Here is a 21,406-nt window from a genome sequence, read left to right as displayed (position 1 = left end):
GAGAGGGAGGAAGAGGGAGTCGTATGGAATGCGACGAATTCCCCGTTATGCGCTTCCTTCGTCATCGTTAACACTTCTAAGCGTTTACTAAAATGAAACATTTTATCAATAGCTGTCGTATAATAATAATAATAATAATATGAAAATAATCAATTTTTAATTGTGCTAACGAAAACTTTTACATATATAAATACGAATAAAATTTCGAAAAATGGACTTTACTGTCATCGTTTACTATTTTATAGGATATTATATAAATGAAAACGTTACCACAACTGGCAAATTATTGTATCGTATTAAGCTTTAAATAATATACGTATATATATATAGAATGTTCCGGTAAGGATAATAGAGAATGATTTATTATTTAAAAGAAGAAAAAAGAACCAAAATTAATCGACAATGTAGAATTAAGTTTTTTCTTATGAGGCTTTATTTTCACTATAATGGAGAATAACCCGCATATATAAGATATTAAATCGCAATTCATTTTAAAATCCTTAAATGGCACGTTTCGATCCGATTTTCTTAAAACCGCAAATGCATAAGCGGTACAGTCGATTATTATGATTATCTGTCCACTTGTCCCGATCGACCGTGAAGCAACAACTCCTCGTTGTCCGCGTGAGTTAAAACGTGCCGTTATACTCACCGTTAAATCGAGTGAGATCGTTTGTCAATTATCGTAATCGATCGAATATCATTGTAATCTATACTGGATATTTGTCTTGTTTTTGTCGTTTTTTTGTTTTGAATCAAATTCATGACCAATTCAAACGCGTTTACCTTCACGTAGCAAAGCATGAAGTTGATCATGCGTGAATATGTTAAATATTTTCGAGTTCTGCCGAACTAAAAGATTTTATTGGATTGTCAATAATTTTATATGATTCCATGTAATCGAACAGTTAGAAATTTATTTTTAGCTTATAACATGAGTAGTAATCAACGGTACTAGAAGAGGGATAGTAAAAGAGATAAAAAGTAAGATATAAAACGAGTAAGAAAGCAACTTGTTCAATACATTCCAGAGCTATAAAGAGTACGAAAATAATCTTTAATAGTCATCCAACAATATGTAATCTGATGTTAAAGACCGTAACTTTTGTGCTGGTAGTAATGGGAGCCAGCATCTTTTATGAATGATTCTGTCGATGCGGGTTCATCTATTCAATCATCTTAAATATATTAACTTTTCTGTTCGAAAGTCTTTTATTTTTTTTTTTTTTACTCGTGATAATTTGTACAATTTCCCGAGAAAAAAGAAAAAAGAAAAGAAAGGAAACAAAAAAAAACACGAATTCATATAAGGATCATACATTGTGCGATGTAAATTTATGATTTACGCGTAAGGCTTCACTTTGTGTCATTAAAGATTAATATGCAGAATAATAATCTTACCGTCTTCACGACCCTCAGCTTCTTTCGCTTGGATCAAAACAGTTCTGGTGTAATTGAGCTTATCCAAAAGATTAGCCATTGTTGCTAATCTACTCCAAGCGTCTCCAGGTGGTCTATAAAGTAAAAAGATAATTACGATTAAAATCAAAGTTTTGTCATTCGCATAGGATAAAAGACAAGGATTGTTGATGAAACCCGTGCGAATAATGAGAAACCGGAAGGATCTTAGAGATCGAGCACCTGGCTTCCTCTTTTCTCGCTCTTACGAGGCCAATAAATATCCAGCGTGATTTAGTAAGCTGCCAAGTGGAATAGGCAATTTGCGTTTTTTTCCGATGCGAAAGTAAATAAAGAAGCCGGACGTACATGAGAGGTGCACGCGCGCAAACGTAAGAGCGCAGCTGGTGCAGAGATCGTTTTCAATAGAACGCGGATGACCTCGCGTTAGACTTTTATTTATCGATCTGTTGGTCAGCGACTTTTGCCTTCTCCTCGTCATCCCCAGTCACGATTTCTCACAATACACGATAGAAGAAGAAAATCGCGTGCTAATGTAAAAACAAAATGATCAATTATTGTTCTATACTAGGCTTACAAATCCGTACGAAAAATAATGAATAAATTAATTCATTTAAATATCGAACAATATAAAATATAATAAATATGTGTATATATAAATTGTTTATAAAAATAAAATAATAATTTAAATGAGATGAGGATATAATAGTTGTAATAGCTGAACTAATGTCAACGATTTTCTATGCAATTAATTGATTGTCATCGTTAAAGGTCAGTCGTTTATTAAACAGGACAGCGGCTACTGTAGTTTATTTATTCGCATCTTTCTCTATCTCTTTTTCTTCTCTTTTTTTTATCTAAAGAATTGAGAAAGGCTTAACCGAGTAGCGTCCTTACCAAGGAAACAAGTCTGAGTCATAAGTAAGTAATTAATAGGTAATCTCTAGCGAACAACAATAATTAACTTATTCAGTCGGATAGGATCACTAGTGGTGTTGCGTCGATGCAGCAACCTTGAGAAACTTTTAATAGATTTTTATCTTCTACCAGACTATCGCGTGATAGACGAATTTATCATCTAATGAGTTTTCCGTTCTCCAACTTCTCCGCAATAGAATAATTTTATCTATTCGAAGAAATTTTTTTTATAATTAAATCCATCATGTATATACTTTTATATTATAAATGGATATAAATGAAAATAAAACTTTTTATAATAAGATATTTATAAAATATACTCGATAAAGTTCTAACGACATTTTTGTGGCGATTGAGAATTGACGTTGCAATTAATGTGAATAGATATTTAAAACGAAACATTTTAATATCTAAAGTATTTGAAGTTTAATCGTTGATTGGATGACAAAAAGAGAGATAGAAAATTAGAAATATTTTTTTAAAAAATGATATAAAACAAATTGGGCTATTTGTAGATTGGATTAAGACTCGAATAAATGTGTCTTCCACTTTTCTGATAACTGCTGTAACTATTGATAAGCTATACGTAACGATACCACATTGACTTGTATTAAAAACCTAGCATCACATATTTGTAACAACAATTAAGGTGAAAAATAAATGATGGGTTGCGTTTTGAATCTCTCGTTTAAAATGAAGACATGGTCCGCGCCTGCAATGACAAAAGGCAAATTCGTCGATCGAAACCGCAATCGGTTACGCAAAACGATTGCATGCAACCTTCAGGTAACAGACACAGGTAAAATGATATGATTTTTATCAGCTACATGTGAACTGGAGTGTAGTTAATGTCAATTGACAACACGAACCCGTTAAAACGTTTCTCAATTCACGAGCATCGAAACGAAGAAGAGCGTAATCGATGGGTCGAAAAAAACCTCGTGGATACTTTTAACATCTTCGCGATATGTCCCAAAGAAAATATTTCAGAATATCCTTTCAAATATATTTGTGAGTATATTTTTAAAGAGGTAGATGCTTGACCGCAAAGGCTCAAAAAAGGAAGCGGTTTTCGAGTTCAAGAGTCGAAGGAATATAAAAGAGACGCATTTTTTATAACTTTTATTTTTCTTTCGACAACTCAAATACGGGGCTCATCGAGTTTCAAAAACTAAACAGGTTTTCGGAGAGAAGTATCACGGTATATATCTATCTGTCCGTTTGTCTCCATATTTTTCTCTCCCCCATCTTACTTTTTCTCTTTTATACGGCGAAAATTAATAGTTTAGTACACGAGCCATAATTCAAAACACCCAAAGTGTCAACCTAAATTAATAGTTCAGATGGAGCTCTGCAAATCGGCAGAACGTAACGCGGCAACTTGGTCAATCTATAGTAATACGAGCATGCAAGCCGTGACAATTGTCATCCTACAAATCTCAACCTCCTATTTATTCTATTTTATTTTTTCTTGACCATGCATATACCAAAGATTAATTTTGGTTTGACAAAGGAAATATACCGTGTGTTCGTGGAGACTCGAGACTCGAGCCTTGAAATTAAAGGACGTTCGTTGTTACGTCGACATAAGAGGCTATGTCGTGAAAGCGGAAAGAGGATCCTCTCTAAGAACGAGCAAAGCTCAGCTCGAGTATGGATCGAGCCTCGATGCCGTACAGTGGTTGACCGTGACCTACGCCATACAAACAAACGTACACATACACACACGTACATTTATTCCTCCCGTTCTTCAGTGACTTTCTCGTAGTTATCGGTTCACAAAAAAAAAACGTAAGAGAAACGTGCCACGTTTATCTAACTAAAGTTGATCTCATTAAATATTATGTATTGAACGAATATGCTGCTATTATGCGTCTGAAATGAAAAATAATAAAAAAACGCGACCTATCGTTAAATAGTAGTCAATAACTGGAACATTTACTCTACTTCTATATCCTTAGTGAGGACAGACTGAAACGAGAGGATTTACTAGAGTCCCCCGAGGTGTACCATTAATTGCGATAAAGTAGCAATAATTTCTTCCTCTGAGCAGAAAAATTTCTCTCTAGGGAGATGTAAAGGTTACGACCCCGTTGCCGTGCGCGGCGAACGCGCATCGACGATAATCTTTCGCTCTTTCCTCTCCCGAGAGCGTTTTCCCAAGGTCGGACGAGTGTAAATGCCGATCGGTCTAAGTGCTAAGTGTGGCTCCGAGCGATCTTCGCTAGGGAACAGGCCTAAGGCTACGGAAAGATCGAACGGCTATTACTCCCTTATCTTTTCGCGTTTTGTTCTTCTTCGATGGATCTTTCGACATACGTGCGAGAGGAGATCCTTCAATTTTGATACATCTTAAGGATCGTAAATTAATGTTTTTCTCGATGAACGTGGCTTGTTTGAATATTTATAATAAAAAAAAAAAAAAAAACATATCCTCATTCTTTCCGAACTTCTACATTTTTTCAAGATCAATTTTATCACCGATCCTAAGAAAAAAATAAAAAACTCAAGATTTTTATCGTGAAAGTAGAAGATTCGGCATTGCAGCGTAATCTGCTGGCGAAAGTAAGTAACGCGACGGTTACCGACTGGGCTTGCCATGGTTAGAAGGCAAAGATTTCAGACCGCAAAACCGCAGACCACAGGATGGGCTAGTTCGAGGTATCGAACATTCTTCCCTACCTTCGAAGGAATCGTGGCCTCTGAATTGTAATACCTATATGTGAATTCTTTCCCGACAGGAATTTTCACGAAACATATTAAATCTCTTAATACTTTATAATGTGCATATCTAGATCTGTTTAATTTTGTTTTCTGATCAATAAAATTGAACGCTCCATACTTTACGAATATGTTCGTAATGAACTATGTTCATTAGGGCAATCGTTTTAATTTTTAGATAAAAGAAACACTTACCCAACTCTATAATCTGTGCACGAAGGTGGCGGATTCCAGACGGTACTATGGCACAGCATCCAATCGCACCAAATCTGTAAAGATAAAAAGAAAAACATGAGATACATTCCTACAGATGAGCGAATAATGCTGCTATTTATAGAAATTCACTCGACTTTTTACTCTCGTCAACAGCATTCATCAATCTTTTGGAAAATAAAATGTATTCAAACGCTCTTGTATCGCATCCGCATTATCGCCAATATTAATGGTCTCAACGTAGAAACGTTACACCTTCTTGAGAAATCATCGCTGAGAGATCAACAGACTGTTAACGAGGCAATCAATGATCATAAAGAAAATTCACTTTGTTAAGAATATTATTTAAATTTATAAAAACAAGAGTAATAAAAATAATAATGAAATCTTAAATTAAATCTTCAACCTATATTGCAATTTTATTATCACTAACGTTGCAATGATTATAAAACCGTATATATTTTGAATACCACTTGAGGGTAGTCCTATTATCTCATAAAAAAATATTATTTCTTTGAAATTTTATCACAAATTTCAAATGTATCGTGAAAGATCGATTTATCATATCAAAGCGTGATTGATTGAAATAAAGAAAGGGAAAAGTAGAAGAGTGCCAACACTGTCGTTGCAATCTCATGATCGACCGATCTTTGTCGATGTAGCTGAACACGCGGGCATAGATTACGTGCGATTGGTGCATTAATCGTGGACGCCTAGGTTGCATAATAAGTCGAGACACGAACGAACCAGGTCCAGGTCTTGACACCGGCCACCGGCGGAGGATCTTGCGTGGGTGCGAATCTCGCATCGCTTCATAAATCCTCAACCGCTTGAGCTCGTTCGTATGCAACTAACAAGGGCAGGACCATTTACGAGAGGCTGAGATTTTTTTCAAACATTGCATACTTGTAGTAGTCCATGAATATATACATTGTACTTTTTATAAAATTCAGATCTCCAACCGTTTGCAAAAAAAAAAAAGGGAGGTAGAAATTTCGCAAAAATTCTTATGGAAAGTAGAACAAAAATTCCATTTCGTACAAAATGCATTCACATGCAAGACTCATTCAGAATTTGTCAACCCTCTTCTACGTATTACACATAATACATTTCTATTATATATAAATATTACTTCTATTTATTCTATGTACGTATAAAAAAACCTTTATGAAACCTTCCAAATATCATGACAAAAATTTTCAACCCTCTAAACTTGTCAGCCCTTCATATGCAAGAAAGCTGTTCATCTTTAATATATACATGTATGTATAATACTTTTATGTATTCCATATGTGTAATATTGTGTTTTTCTATGCAATGCGATAAAACTTGTAGTCTACATTGTCTCATTATTCTATTAATTATTCTTAAACTATTTACAAACAAAGATAATTAAAAGAATTTAGCAAATTTACCTTAATAGCAGGTAAAAGGACCTGCATATCTTCTCCGACGACCAATCGAGGTTCCTCTCCACTATCCAACTGTGCTTTCAATAAAGATACTCCACGTTCCAAAATTAAATTGAACATTTGCAAAGAGACGATAAGAGCACGTTCCTGAACCTCCGATCGGTATCCCTGTTCCATTTGTGTATCTGCAACAAAATTGAAAAAGGTTATTATAAATCTTCCAACGTTTATTAGAAGAGTAAACAAATCTAATTCATGACAAGACCACCCTGTTCGTAATTATAAAGGGAATTGGCTCAATCGCATAGAGCTCGTTCGTTATTCAAATTCGAATTGGTGAGCAGTCATGTGTGAAGAGGTAGAAGTAGTAAACTAAACAGGACGTTGATATCCGGAAGATAATTCTATGATGATAATCGTCCTTCTTTCGAAGAAATACGAAGAGAAGAAAAGTGAATGCCGGTAGCAGTCACGTTTCGGTGATCCTCTTCCACAAGACTCGCAATCTATTCGCTCTTTCTCGTGGAAAGAAAGAAACAGATAATGCTGTTTTCTCCCTCTCCCTTTCTCTCGTACTTTCGAAGGACTGTCATTACACGTTGTATGGAAGCTCTATGCGAGGAGACGAGATCTTCGTGGGTTCATTGCCGTGGGTTTACAGGGAGAGAAGGTTACGTCATGACCTTCGACAATCAGCTCCGTTGAGTAAAAAGTAGAAATGGTTTCCGGATCGGTGTTTCTGTGAAATTCGATGGAACAAAGCGTAGATGTATGACATTAGCGGTGGATTTTACCCTTACATTACGAGATCTTGCATCACTCGAGTAAATGAGTATCCTAAGTTATTTATTATCTCCCATTCACCGCTCGCATTTCGATCGAAAAAGATAAGGGAAGTGTAGAGAAAGGGCGTTAGGAAGAAGTTACAACCAAAGATCATCCCTGTTCTAAAATACTTTTTAACATTTTACTTTCGAAAAACGAATGTTAATCGATCGTTATACGCTATTAGAACTTCATCTTGAATAATTTCTTTTAAGTTTAAACAAATATGTCTGAATGTGTCAGAATTTTTATGATACAAAACGAAATAGGATAGTAATAACATTATTATCAATATCAAACATATCAAATAAATCGCGAACACACAAACAATATGTACATCGTAAACGATTTTATCATTAAATCCACTATTTTTCTATTTTAAGTGAAAGTATACATTTAATTCAATAAATACAATTTTTCCTACAACGACCAACAATGCCGATCTTCAAATTTATGTTATTTAAAGAGATACGATCCTTTTTATCTGCGTAAGTCTATCTGCAAACGGATATTCATTTCCGATGAAAAAATAGATATTTAACGTCCACGAAGGAAAGGAAAGTGCTTCGGCTCGTCTTACTACGCGCGATCAGCTTGTTCCATGTTCGTACATTAGAAGAAAAAAAGAAATGAAGAAGAAGAAGAAGAAGAAGAAGAAGAAGAAGAAGAAGACAAGAGAGGAGAGGTTAAGGAAAAAACAGAAGAAGAAAGAGAGAGAGGAAAAGAGAGTTAGGACAAAGAGGAAGAGATTGCTAAGAAAGAGTAAGTAACGTTTTCTCGTATCGGCAAGCAGATTGATTCCACCACGAAGATGAAGAGAAGGCGTTCTAAGAAGTCAGTCATTGAACCGCGAGCAGGTTGAATACCGAATCCCAACGACCATAGGCACGGTGAAAATCTCCGGTTTCCCTTCTTCGAGATCTCGAGATACACGAAGAAGGATGTGGAAGCGCAACGTCGCTGATACTCTAGCGAAACGAAGAAAGAAAGAGAAGGAGAATGAAAGAGAGAAAGAGGAAGAAAGAGAGAGAAAGATGGACGCGGAAGTAGAGGTAACAGAAGAGACGAGGCTTTTCATTATCTCGTATATCCATCGCTAGTAATCGGCATAGCCGACATTTCAGCATCGTTTCCACCGTACATTGAGCCGCTCGAACGAGAACTAGGAGGTAGTGAGATAGTATTATATCTTGCTTTTACAAGAAAAAAATGGAAAGATAGAGATAGAGAATAGACTTGCTTTACGAGGGCGACATATACCGATCCCTTTTATCACTACTTTCTCTCTCTTTCTCTATCTTCCTCTCCCTCTCTCTTTGACTTCTTATCTCTTTCTCTATCATATGTTTTTTATAAATGAAAAATAGCGTTAATTATGATAAGATTACTAAATCGAATCATTATCTATTAAATGAGAATAGAATCGCTTTATTAGTTGGTAGAAATTATCGAAATTACATGTTCAGAATAAATTAAAAATAAATCATTTATTTTTTTTTATCCGTCGAGAGTTATACGAGTAATTAAGAAATGTGATTAATAGTCAAATTTGGTCGGTAGCTGTTAGAAAAGAAATATATATTTTTTATAACGTAAGAGTATTCATTTCTACTGATCTATACTTTATAACAACACTCTTCTCTTGTGTGTTTCGTACAAATTTTAATAATAAAATAAATATGTTCATTTTTAATACTTAAAACTAAAATGTTAGTTGAGAATCTAATTATCACCAACAACTTCGACAATTGATTGACATTTCCAGAGAAATACTTTTTAACGGATTAACGCAACGTATAGCACAGTATTAGTGTGATAAGGCCATCTAAATCCGATTAATCTGTCGCATTAATTATTTTACAGTTAATACTTTCCTTCCACGAAGTTTTGACTTTATAAATTCTCTGACGTTTTCAATGAAATTAGCATCGGACTACTATGACGGCCAATCCAATTGACTCATGCCAGATTTGTCTTTCCACTGAGTGCAGAGAGCTTGCTCTAATGTTTCGGGTCATTGCCTTCTTGTAGAATCCAATCTACATTTTTTTCAATAAGCCAATGGTTAGCAGATGATGAAAAAGCCTTTTTATAGATTTTGTAAAAACAGTAATTAGTTAGTAAGTCTATGTTCTTATTGAGATTTCTGAACTTCAACCGGAAAAAGGGTTAAAGTTCACGCAATTAACGTGATGCCTATCTTTAAAGATGTGGTAAGTTTTAAAATGCGAAACAAAGAACGTTTTAAAATCCGCGAAATACCGCATATGTATTTGCCTTCGTTTTACGTTCATTTGCTTGTTAACACGTCCTGGCACGTCGGCAATACCTAAGAAAAGGATAATACCGATGATTCCAAGGATTTAAGAATTGCTTCATTTGTTGTTGACATTGAAATGAAAATGAAGAAATGAATCTTTTAAATGTTATTCTCAACTTATCTTTATTTACTTCTCGACAATAAAAGCATCATAAAATTCAAGCTGTTCAACGTTTTTTTTTACCCCCATGATGGAAAAACCAAAATTCAATGATATCATTTCATAATCTATATATCTGTTTAATTTATTGCGGACAAAAATAATAATTAGCGTTTAACTGCAAGGTCAACAAAGTAAAAAAAAGAGAAAATCTGTGTGGTCTTCTTCTTCGAAATGTCTGGCGTAAGAACAGGGCAATTAGTTATGGAAACTTTATTACAAGTTCTCGGCTAATTACTAATGCGGTCATTAACTAGAATTTTACGTACCGCCCGTTCACTTCCTTTTTTTTTTAATTTTTTTTTTTTTTTTTTATCATCTATCTTTCTCCCTCAATTTTTCCCTTTCAATGTTATTCACTCCGATCTCATCTCGTTATAAACACTGATTGATTAATCTCACCGTGATTATTTTTTGCAAATAAATTCGCTTTGAATATTCATTATTTTTATAATGTTCGTATATTATAAAAAAGAAAAAAGAAAGAAAAAATGTAAAGGCAAAGAAGAAAAAAATTCGACACAGAACCCTTTTGCAAATATCTTGGTTAACGAAGCTAAGGCTTAAAAGGGGACTTAACATTGAAAACAGCAATCAAGAGCGTTGTATGCCGTATAATAACGATGAAAAGAGAAAAGAAAAAAGATTAAGAAAAAAAAATAAAAAAAGAGAGAAAGGATGAAGGGCGAAGTCTGTTCCTGTTTCCAGGACCAATATTAACGCGATTACATAGCGAGAACGAACGAAAATCGAGTTATCCAGCTGCGCGAATGATTAGATTACTATCGATTTTGGCTGAGTTCAACTCGGACTAGCTGAGCTTTTTCTTTTTTCACCTCTTTCTAACTTTAGCATAAAAAAAAATCACCCACCCCGTATCAATGTAGAAATAAAATAAAATGGAAATACTATTCATCATTGAAAGTTACTAATGTAACTAAAATCACTAAAATTATCACAAAAAAACGGTAGTAGTTAATTAACCCTTTTCATGGTGAATACTCTGGTCAGAAGCAATTCGCATAGACGGCGGCACGGCACGCGCCTAGTGATTGCCACTGTTAAAGACGAAATACTTCTTTTGCTATTATAAACTACGTTGATTGAATAAAAGGAAAAAAAAAGAAAAGAATGTTAAACCGTAGGGGAGATCGAAACAATTGATAAACGCGTACACGCGTCTTCCGTACAAATTCATAAAACGAACTTACTTATAACTATATCAAACATTAAAAAAATATGAGAAAAACTAATTAATTTTGCAACCAAACAACTTGTGCATTTTTTTAAAATGCAACTACAAAAATTAAAAAAAGAAATTAAATTATTTGCATAATTATAAAGAAAATATCGAGATTTTACAAGACGTTATAAGTGTTATTCAAATAGAAAATCAAACAAAAATTTGTATAACATAAAAATCAAAATATTCATCAAAATATATAAAAAAATATGGGAGAAAATTTGACATATCGTATGAAGGTTGTGGCGAAATTATCAACCTTCCTGCGTTACGCTGGTTTTATCTCTATATCTCTATCTCTATCTTTCTTTCATTCTTTCTATTTTTCTTTCCATCTTACTATCTTTCTCTCCCTCTCGTAAGTGTGAAAAAAGCTTTAAGCTGCGACCCAGGAGCAATTTACTGGATTTATGATTTAACGCTCGTCCCTCAAGACTCGCACTGCTCTCTCCTCTCGCGTACATATAAACTCTCGGCATCTTGATTACCGCGCTTCTGCGCATGATATTTATGTTTCTTTAATACGCGAATTACTTTACGAGAACGCCTCGACGTGCCTCAAGAACAAGAAGAAGAAGAAAAAGAAGAAGAAACTCGCACAGTGGGGTTGGTTATCCCTATACTGAAATTGGAACATTACTAAATACTAAAAATTTATTACACAAAAAAATATTTAGTCTTAGGAACACATATATTATTGATATAATATTTTATATTTATTTCGATAAATCCTACAAAACAACCCTTTTAAAGTATCAGTTTCCTTTCCTCTTTTCTTACTTTTTATCACCGTTTATGTACAAATATATAATCGTACATCGATGTTAAGCGTTGAATTTCTTTTGCTCATAAATAAGAAGAATATGTTTAAAAAAAAAGAAAAACAAAAAAAATATCTATATATATATATATATATATATTTATATAATAGTACGAGTTCTAATCTAAAGAATAACCTTGTTCTTCGTAAATAAGAATCTAAATAGCAATCTAAAACGGGATTAGAAAAATGAGATAGTCAGAATGTCTCGCTTATATTTAGTGGCCTCCGTTCGTTCCTTTAATTATCGTCAGGATGTAATTCGTGCACGGTCGAACAAATCTCGTTCGCACGGCGGAACGGAGAGGAATCGAGAGCGGTGCACCAGTAACGAGAGAAAAAAAAAAGAATGAGTAAGAGAGAGAGAGAGAGAGAGAGAAGCAAAGAAAGGAAGAAGGCAGTCTGGCGCCAGAAACCAAGTCGTTGAACATCGCGCGACTTGCCAACGAATCATCGCGGAGGATCTCGAGAAATCCACGCGCATACGTTGCTGCTCCCAGGTACTCGCTGATCCAACTAGGAGTGTTGACAAATCCCATGGTGGTCCTTTTCTGTTTCTATCGTCGATAAACGAAGAATTAAACTGAAGGAAGATCTCGTTTCAGTGTTTTCTTCTTCTATATGTACCTCTATTTATATCCTTATATGCATGAGTTAAGTTATCTAAAACGAGTTTGCAAGTTATCGAACGCTCAAATGAAAATAAACAAATAAAAATGAAAAAGGAAAGAAAGAGTAAGAGTGGGGGGGTGGGGGGAAAGAGCTTGCTGCGAGAACAATTTAATAAAATGGCGCCGTGATGGTATTGGCCTCTGGTCGAGTATCCGATTACGATATCTACTGAATGGCGGCGGCGAAATAAATTCAGTGAAAAAACGATTTACTATTCTTGAACAGTTTTGAAATAGAAAAGAGATTAGAAGAGAAGAGATAAAAGGTATCCTAGCAAAAGCGAATGACTGACAGACCCCGTCCTACCGGCAAACCAATCGAGTTCGTGTGTGTGGTCCCTCTCTCGAAGAATCGAGAGATGAATTTCTACTTCTCTCTTGCGGAAGAGTTATACCGGCCGTAGTTCGGCCAATCTTCTTACTTATACTTCCCCTTTCCTTCCTTCATGCTCACTGATGATTCCTGAGAAAGAGCGAAATTCCATCAGGTAATCTTGTCCGTAAACATAGAAAGCAAACTGAATTATACTTTCAATGAAATATCCTTTCTCTGAGCTTCGATTTCCCTCTGTCCTTGCCCTAACTTATGTTCTATTAACTGGACTCTAAGGAATTCTTCATTTTTTATAAGTATATAATATTAGAAAAAGTTTGTGATTGATATTAAAAAAAAAAAAAAAGCGACCATAATTTTGTGTGTTCGCTTTTATAGAGATCGTACATTAATAATAACTAACTACAACATGTAGCATCGATCAAGCTCGTTTCAACGCTGCCTCGTACAGTCACGCGATCGTGATGATATCTGCTTTCGAGTCATCATTGATAACGTCTCTATTAATCTCATTGTAAAAACAAAAGGTTTTAATCGATTATAAAACACATTCCTACTGTAACTATGATGTATGAAGAAACATGTTTCTTAGAAAGATTAAAAGATTAATAACGCATGAACGTGTCAACGTGATATAAGAAACTTTCTAGTATTTTCTCCCCAACAAAAAAAAAAAAAAATAAAACAAAAATAATATCGATTCAAGAAATGTGTCTCAAAATAAGCCTAAGAATGATTGAGAAGCGGAGAGGATGGAAAAAATTGGAGAAAAGGTATAATATTCATTTCTCATGCAACTCACTTCATTTTCTGAAACGAGATCAACAATTTTTTAAGATTCGATAAATAACAGGTATATGTAAATATGAAAATCCGTATATATCATAGTTAATTAGTCTATGATAATGAATTAGTCTGAGATGGTCACAGAATTTGTGAGTTCATCGTAATAAACAAATGTGTAATGATTAGTTCCTTTGTTAATTTGTTTTGTTGTTGATCATAGTAAACGTAATATAAAAAATGTCAATTAATCAGCTATTCTGAATAAATCAAATATTCTTTTGCAACGTTCAAGTTTAAACCTCTCTATCTATTTCTGTATTAAATCATTTAATTTTTCTATACAACAAATCTTGTTTATGAACGATTTCCTACAGTAATTGTGAAACGTAATATAAAAATGATATTAAAAGCTGTCCTACGAATTAACATAATCAATTTTATTTTTTTTCATCACGCATAGAAAAATTCTATAATCTATATTTGAAAAACATTAAATTGGTCACAGTGCTACACGACTTGGATGATTAGCAACGCATTCTTTGAATATATTCAAAACAAGATACTTAATTATTGATTCTTCGGTCAATGATTAAATTCATTTCTTGCCATATCGAGATTCCTCTTATTCGTTTAAACATCGATGTTAAAGCAGCTTACTGAGTAGACAGATCCCTTATAATCGTTAACTCGTATATATTCGTCTAAAAAGGATCGGCCAGTAAGCTCAATGTCATCTTCGTCTCTAATCCTTGTCCCACAAAAAAAAGATATGAGACGATTACGTGTTCGCAAATGAGTGAGAAAGTCGATGCAAGGGAAGAGAGAGCTGATGCAAGAAACGAGAAGAAATACGATGAGGAGTATGGTGTTTTCTCTAAGAGAATGCTAGTAGTAGTGGTGGTGGTGGTGGTGATGGTGGTTGTGATGCACACCTTCTGCTGGAAACACTCGAGCTCAACGTATGACCTTGGCGAGACTTGGCGAGGTCATTGACATGATTCCGTCCTATCTATCGACCAAAAAGATCGGCAGGAGTAAAGCAAAAAAAAGAAAAAGAAAACATAATAGATAGAAGAAAGAAAAGGAGTTATAGAAAAATAATGGACAAGATTCGAAATACAAACACGACTTTTCTTATCAGTTCTTCTATTAGACTTTTATCATCCTTTATCTTCGTTTTGGTCAGTTTATTAGTTTGTTCTAACTTTCGAAAACAACTTGAGGATCTCGAAAATCTTTAAACTCGTGTATGAAAATCTCGTGCAAATTTAGAAACTTTACATAGAGATGCAACGATAAAAGATAGTATCAAAAATCTCGACGATACCTGGGACCTTTTATTCCTCGTGTTCTCGCTGAGTTGACATCTTATGTCGTCTTTTATTATTACACGTGTTCAGATTCGAATACGAGAATAACTTACTGTTTGTACAACACATCGGTACGTCCTTATTGTGTTAATGCCAAACACGACAAAATCCACATCGACACCGTCTCGCTTACATTCTCCTTCTAGACACCTGCATCTGTCCTAGACAGATTTATCTCGTTTCTGTATCTTAAGTTTTACATGCGTATATATATATCTAACAATCTATATTTATAAAATGTCCTATTCTACAATACATTGAAAAAGTTCTTCTCTCGGTTTACAAACAATTCCACATCAAGTTTAATTACAGTCCTCCGTTGAGGTTTAATGTCTCTCAAAGGAGGAAAAAGAGAAACAGAAAGGAGTATTTTGCATCACGCCATGGTATCAGGGGCACGCAAGCCTAAACCTTCCTTCACTTCCCATCTTTCATTTATTTTTTTTCTTCTTTTCTTCTTTCTATTTCTTATCGACATTTCGTTTTTCACTTATTTTTTCTAAGAACCAATATGGACAAGCTAATACAAAAAATATTATTGCTATAATCATAGAGTATTAGGAATGATAGAGCTGATATGATAACGACTGTAATAAACACTGCGACATATCTCAGAAAGCTATTGATCTATCTATAAAACCTTGAACATATGCACGGTTGCAAAAGAAGAGACATACTTCGAACATGTTTGGAAATGATGGACGAGACATCCTCGAAGTACAATATTCTTGGAATAACAAATATAGAATGAGTGACGTAAAGCGTCAGACCCAACTGTAGGAGGGAAGATTTGTGTACAACGTTGGAGGCAACGAAGGAAAGAAGAGTCAAAGAGTCTCACAGGGAGCAAGTTCCTCATTAACATTCATAGAACTTTATATCCGTAGAAGAAGATATTATTATTCGGCGAATTTTATTCTCAGACCATGTCATAGAACGGCTGTAAAACGTAGCCCTATAAGAAGACTTCGCATGAAATTCATTAGAATATGGAAATGAAAATACGCTGGGTGTAAACGGTAAATCTTTGAGATGGCTTTACTACCGTATGACGAGAAAATAAAATTTAGAAAAAGATGCTAGTCGAGGACCCTCTGTAACCTTACCCCCTTCCTTCTCCCCTATTTCTCTTTTTTTTAATCTTTTTTCTATCTCATCTTTTTGATTCACAACGATCAGACCACTGCCAATGTCGATAACGAACGTAAAAAGTGCAATTTCATTTGGTCAAAATTTATGTAAGAGTGAGGAGCTTGGTGAAATCCTATAATGGGAATATGACGGAAAAAGTTCAACCGGAAGGTCAAGCATAAAGATGTATAAAGCTTGGGTTAGACAAAAGATAAGTTCAGAGACGAGCAGATGGATTAGTCTTTAACGGGCCCGTCTCATGTATTCTCTCTCTCTCTCTCGTCTATACTATCGAAAATTTAATATGAACGCTTGAAGAAACCTTGTAATAGGCATAAAAGAATAGTTATTTTAATTGTAGGAAACCACTATTTATGTTCTCCATCAAGCGAGTACCTATTTCCTTCCTATTTCTTCGTTTATATTTTGGCAACTTACAATTACATGTTGTTCCATCAATAGATAATATTAATAACAACTACGACAATCAAAATCAATTTGAAAGATTTCAATAGCAACTCTAGGATGTTCTAAGCCATCTGCAAATTCTTTCGTCTTTTCACTTTTCTTGCATAGCTTCGTTCTCGATAAAGCGTATCGTGTTGCAATAAATTTAGGAAGCTCGGTTTACATTTCGAAATCGCGAAAGGGTACAGAATCGTCGCGATACAAAAACGAAAAAGGAATGAGTTCTAAAAAAGGAGAAATAAAAAGATGGAAGGATAAAAAATGAAGAGATAAAAAAAGTAGAGAAGGAGAATAAAAGTGATTCTCGCGTGGGAATCTCATTACCCTTTCATGAGAGAGGCAAAGCCTTCTCTACTAGCTGCGTTGAATCGAAGATAGAAGCTCGGATCCTAGCAAGAGAGGGCAACGTTTCTGAGCCGGAAGAAAAGACGAGATATAAAAAATAGAGAAAGAGAGAGAAAAAGAAACATCTTTTCTGTTTCTCTTTGTCTATTCCTATACGTCGCTCGATCTTTGTTTCGAGAAGTAGCGAACTACAGTTGGTATAAAACGGTGAATTCGATTCTAGGGTTTTCTGCACGAACGGAGCCAGTGATGAAAGAGCCGTGTGCTGCTAGTAGTCTCCATGTAGACAAGAGGACGTGACCATCCCAAACTATCTCACGCACATGATCTGCGATTTATAACATTGCTCTTCCGCTATCCCCATGTGTCTCATCCCACTATTTTTCATCACAGGCCAAAAAGAAGAAAGAAAGAAACAAAAATTGAAACCAAATACAATAAGAATGGAAAGAAAAAATAACAATAATTTTTATCGTGTTTCATTTTTCATTAATACAGAAAAAAGAATTAAAAAAAAATATTTGTTTAATTACTTAATTTTCCTGGTCACTATCACCGAAGCGTATATATACGCGGCTGCGTTCGGCATTGAATCCAATTATTTAATTAATAAAATAACACACCACACTCCCTAACGTTATAAGATCACAGAGAGACAAACATCGATACTGATAACTGTTACACTGCTTGGATGCAATGATAATTTGTTATTTTTCTTCTTTTTGTTATCTATTATTTTTTTTTTTTTACTTTTATACAATTTTGCACCTATACATATAATACAAATTTTTTAGTAATATGGGCCTTTTTTCATATTTCCATATGATACAAATGGGATAATCATAAATGCATGCTCATTAATAGACAATAAAATGTTCAATTCTACGACGAAGAAAATATGTATAATCATTTTCTAATAAAGGAAGAAAAGAAAAAGTGGTCAATGGAATCGCATGGGAAAGCCACGTGCCACAGATGGACGACTCTTGGATAAATATATATATATATGTATTTATGAAACTAAAAGAGATGGTAAAATAAAGAAAAAAAAAGAGAATAAGAAAGACAACAACGAAGAGATATAGAAGAGACAACGCGCGATTAATACGCGCACGAGATATACGTATACAGCAACGTTGTACGTGGCTAAAGTAAATTGGTGGTCTGCTGTTGATGTATGGTAGAATGATATTATGAACAGCTCGTCGACTCATGCATATTCATCCAAATCCTGCATCTCGAATGCTTCCCTTAGTCGGATATAGAATTTAATATTCAGACATAACGCCGAATAGATCTGAAGAGAAGAACCTCGTCGTCTATGATCACAAAACTGACGATTTTTATTTATTTCATCAAATTACAAACAATTCATACCTTATTATTCAAATGATTTTAATTAAAAAAATTAAATTAGGGATACAGTGTTATCAAACAATACACACCTCAAAAGACAAAATTCCAAACATATCATGAAAATTCTGTTTATATTAAATAAAATATTTCTAATGTAAAATTGTTTAATTAACACGAATCAAAAACGAATCATATAGATAGTAGCAACTTAACATGCTTGTAAAATCAAGGACGATCGTATCTAGTACGTTTCAGAAAAATAGAAGAGCGTAGATATCACGTGTATATCGCGTGTACGTTTCGCATTTTTTTTATTTTATCAGGAACGGTAGCAAACGAGTTCAATGTCCCTCGAGAGTTCTCAACGGTAGTACAGTTGCAAAACTAACAACACGAGTTAAATAGGTGTAATACTTGAACACCTACGCAGCGTGCAATTGATCTATTTCTTGCTTTTATTCGCCAAGATATTTGTGCATTTGTCATCAACTTGATTGTGCATATTTACAAAATAACTATTAAATAATTCTAAACAAACGAGATGATGAGAAATAAATAAAAGTAAAGACAGATAAAGAGGAAAATCAACTGGTTGATGGATATGATGGTGTAATATGAGCCACGTAAGAGACAGACAGGTAATCTGCATGCCTAATAATCCTGGAATCGTTCTCGATGCAAATATTTTCGTTCCTCCGGTGAACGTTGTTCTGATATCCAACGCGTTACACGTACAGAAAGGAAGAGGAGGAGAAATAATAAGAGTAGAAGAAAAAGATTAAGAAAGAAGACAACACAAAGGGAAAAAATGAAAGAGGGCACGAAGAGTATTCGAAGAATTTCTTCGACCACCGTGCTACTTCGTCCTCGTTGTCGTCGCACATAGAGCCCTTACGTGAGAGACTCGCAAACTCGAGATTCTTCGTTCGTAGTTCTGTTAGAAGGAACGTTCGAACGATCGACAGCTTTGTAGAAAACGTACCTTTCTTCGGGAGGGTGGACAACGACGGCTAAGATGGAACGAGGAAGATTCTTCTTTTAAAAAAGAAGGAGGAGAAGGAGGAGGAGAAGGAGGAAGAGGAAGAGGAAGAAGAAAAGAGGTAGGAAAAAGGAAGAAACGCGAGCGCAAGAGGGTTCATAACCTTCTTTCGTGTGGGTCCACGGATGGAATGCGTCATTAATGGCTCTCAGCGGCATGGCACTACTACCACTGATCAAGTCTTTACGGCACTGGAGGTATTCATAGGTATTATTCGCGTCTTTGCAGGAAGTTATATTTTAACGGTCGTAAAAAGGCCGCATGTATATACTTTCTCGCTGGGGTACTAAAATAAAAAAAGTGCTATTTGTACGATGGTACCGAGCATGGTCATGCAAATACAAAGATAAAGATGTCTTTTTCTTCATTTCCCTGACTCCTACCGTTCTTGTCTAACCATTTATGAAGAAATGTCATTGGATGGTAGAACCGCGACATTAAGAGAAGAAAATTAAAAGATGATAGCGCATCTCTTTCTCTCTCTCTCTCGTGTGTTCCCTTTAACGATGAATTTATTGGGTCATGTTCTGTTAAATTTTCAAGTTCGAATATCTTTAAATGTTGTTAAAAGAAAAATATACCTTTAATTTTACATTCAAAAGTATACAGAGAAAAATTCAACAATTTTCCATACTATTAGGTTTGAAATAGAATCTGTGACAGTAACAAAATACATTTACAGAAACAACGTATTAATATAATGTAATTGTTTGCCGAAGTTTGTCGTATACAAAAATGTATAGAATACTGTGGTCTATAAAACTATGTGGTTAATCACATAGCTTGGACAATCCACTGTAAGACCTCCTCTTAGAACATAAACGAAAGACAAAGAATAGGTTATATGTGTGTACCGTACAAGAAAGACGCTAAGGAGAATAAAGTAGGAGGCGTTTGTTTCGAAGCTGTGCCTGCTTGTATCTATTCCCGACCAAATGAATTACGACTTATTTAAAAGCGCTTGCCTCGTTTATTTTGTACGAGGTTTATTCTGGAGAGAAGGAAAAAAAATAGAGAAAAGGGAGAAGCAGAAGAAGAGTTAAAGCAAAGTACGGGTCCAAGCTTGCGGGAGACCATGAGACTGTGAGATGAAAGAAACGAAAGTAGATATTACGAGTCTTTGGTAGACTTCCGTTTTTCCTGGTAAGACACGGCTAAACCAAAGTTTCCCCTTTCTTGGCATATTTTAACACGAATACTGACACGTGTATAAGAGTTCCGCATAATACACTTCTAGGTGGAAACAAAAAGATTACCGGTCAACGATCTTCTCTTGAAAATAAACATTTTCTTCTATTTCAAAAGTGTCAAATTCTTGGTAAAAACAAAACAAAAAATAATAATGATCGGTAGTTTGAAGACAACAACTATTATAATTAACTTATCGAATCAGAAGAGTCTTAAAAATTAACTCAAGCTATTAATTAAATTCCATAAGACTTCAAATACTCAATGAATTTACTTATAATTGATATTTTTTTCTATTTCTAATTTATAATAATTTTTTTTTTCAGAAGAAACTTATGCAAGAAAGGGTCAAGAAATCATCAAGTAAATAAGACACGGGCTCCTCAGTAGAATAATCCGAGGAATCTTTAATGGGAAGGTAAACAGAATGAATGACCATGGAAAAACGATCGGCATAGTCGGCGAATGCCGATCTACGAAGGTGGTACAATGCACACGCTGATCCCAAGAAATGAATTCCTTAGAAAGAACGTTCGCTTTAGGAAGCTCAAGAGGTGTACACACGGTAACAGCCTTTTGATCCTGCAGAACCAAACGTTCGTGCTCCCCCTCTCTCTCTCTCTCTCTTTCTCTCTCTTACTCTCAATGTATCCTACGAGCGTTTATC

The 21,406-nt window shown here is 34.7% G+C and overlaps 1 protein-coding gene across 4 annotated transcripts in view; it reads right to left on the bottom strand.

Moving 5' to 3' along the window:
- Positions 1-21,406, bottom strand: part of LOC107064140 (Smg6 nonsense mediated mRNA decay factor) — a 93,134-nt gene that overhangs the window by 29,196 nt on the left and 42,532 nt on the right. For all 4 annotated transcript variants that reach the window (XM_015316500.2, XM_015316502.2, XM_015316503.2 and 1 more), the window contains 3 exons: positions 6,687-6,868; positions 5,254-5,327; positions 1,402-1,514 (listed from right to left, as the gene is read on the bottom strand). In XM_015316500.2, coding sequence (XP_015171986.1) covers positions 1,402-1,514; positions 5,254-5,327; positions 6,687-6,868 — 369 coding nt within the window. The remainder of the gene's footprint in view (positions 1-1,401; positions 1,515-5,253; positions 5,328-6,686; positions 6,869-21,406) is intronic.

The sequence above is a fragment of the Polistes dominula genome, unplaced genomic scaffold (assembly GCF_049000335.1).
Source record: "Polistes dominula isolate Pdom_NZ unplaced genomic scaffold, Pdom_raw_medaka contig_77, whole genome shotgun sequence".
NCBI classification, from domain to species: domain Eukaryota; kingdom Metazoa; phylum Arthropoda; class Insecta; order Hymenoptera; family Vespidae; genus Polistes; species Polistes dominula.
Note: the sequence above shows the minus strand (reverse complement) of the source record. Positions and strands in the feature narration are given on the sequence as shown.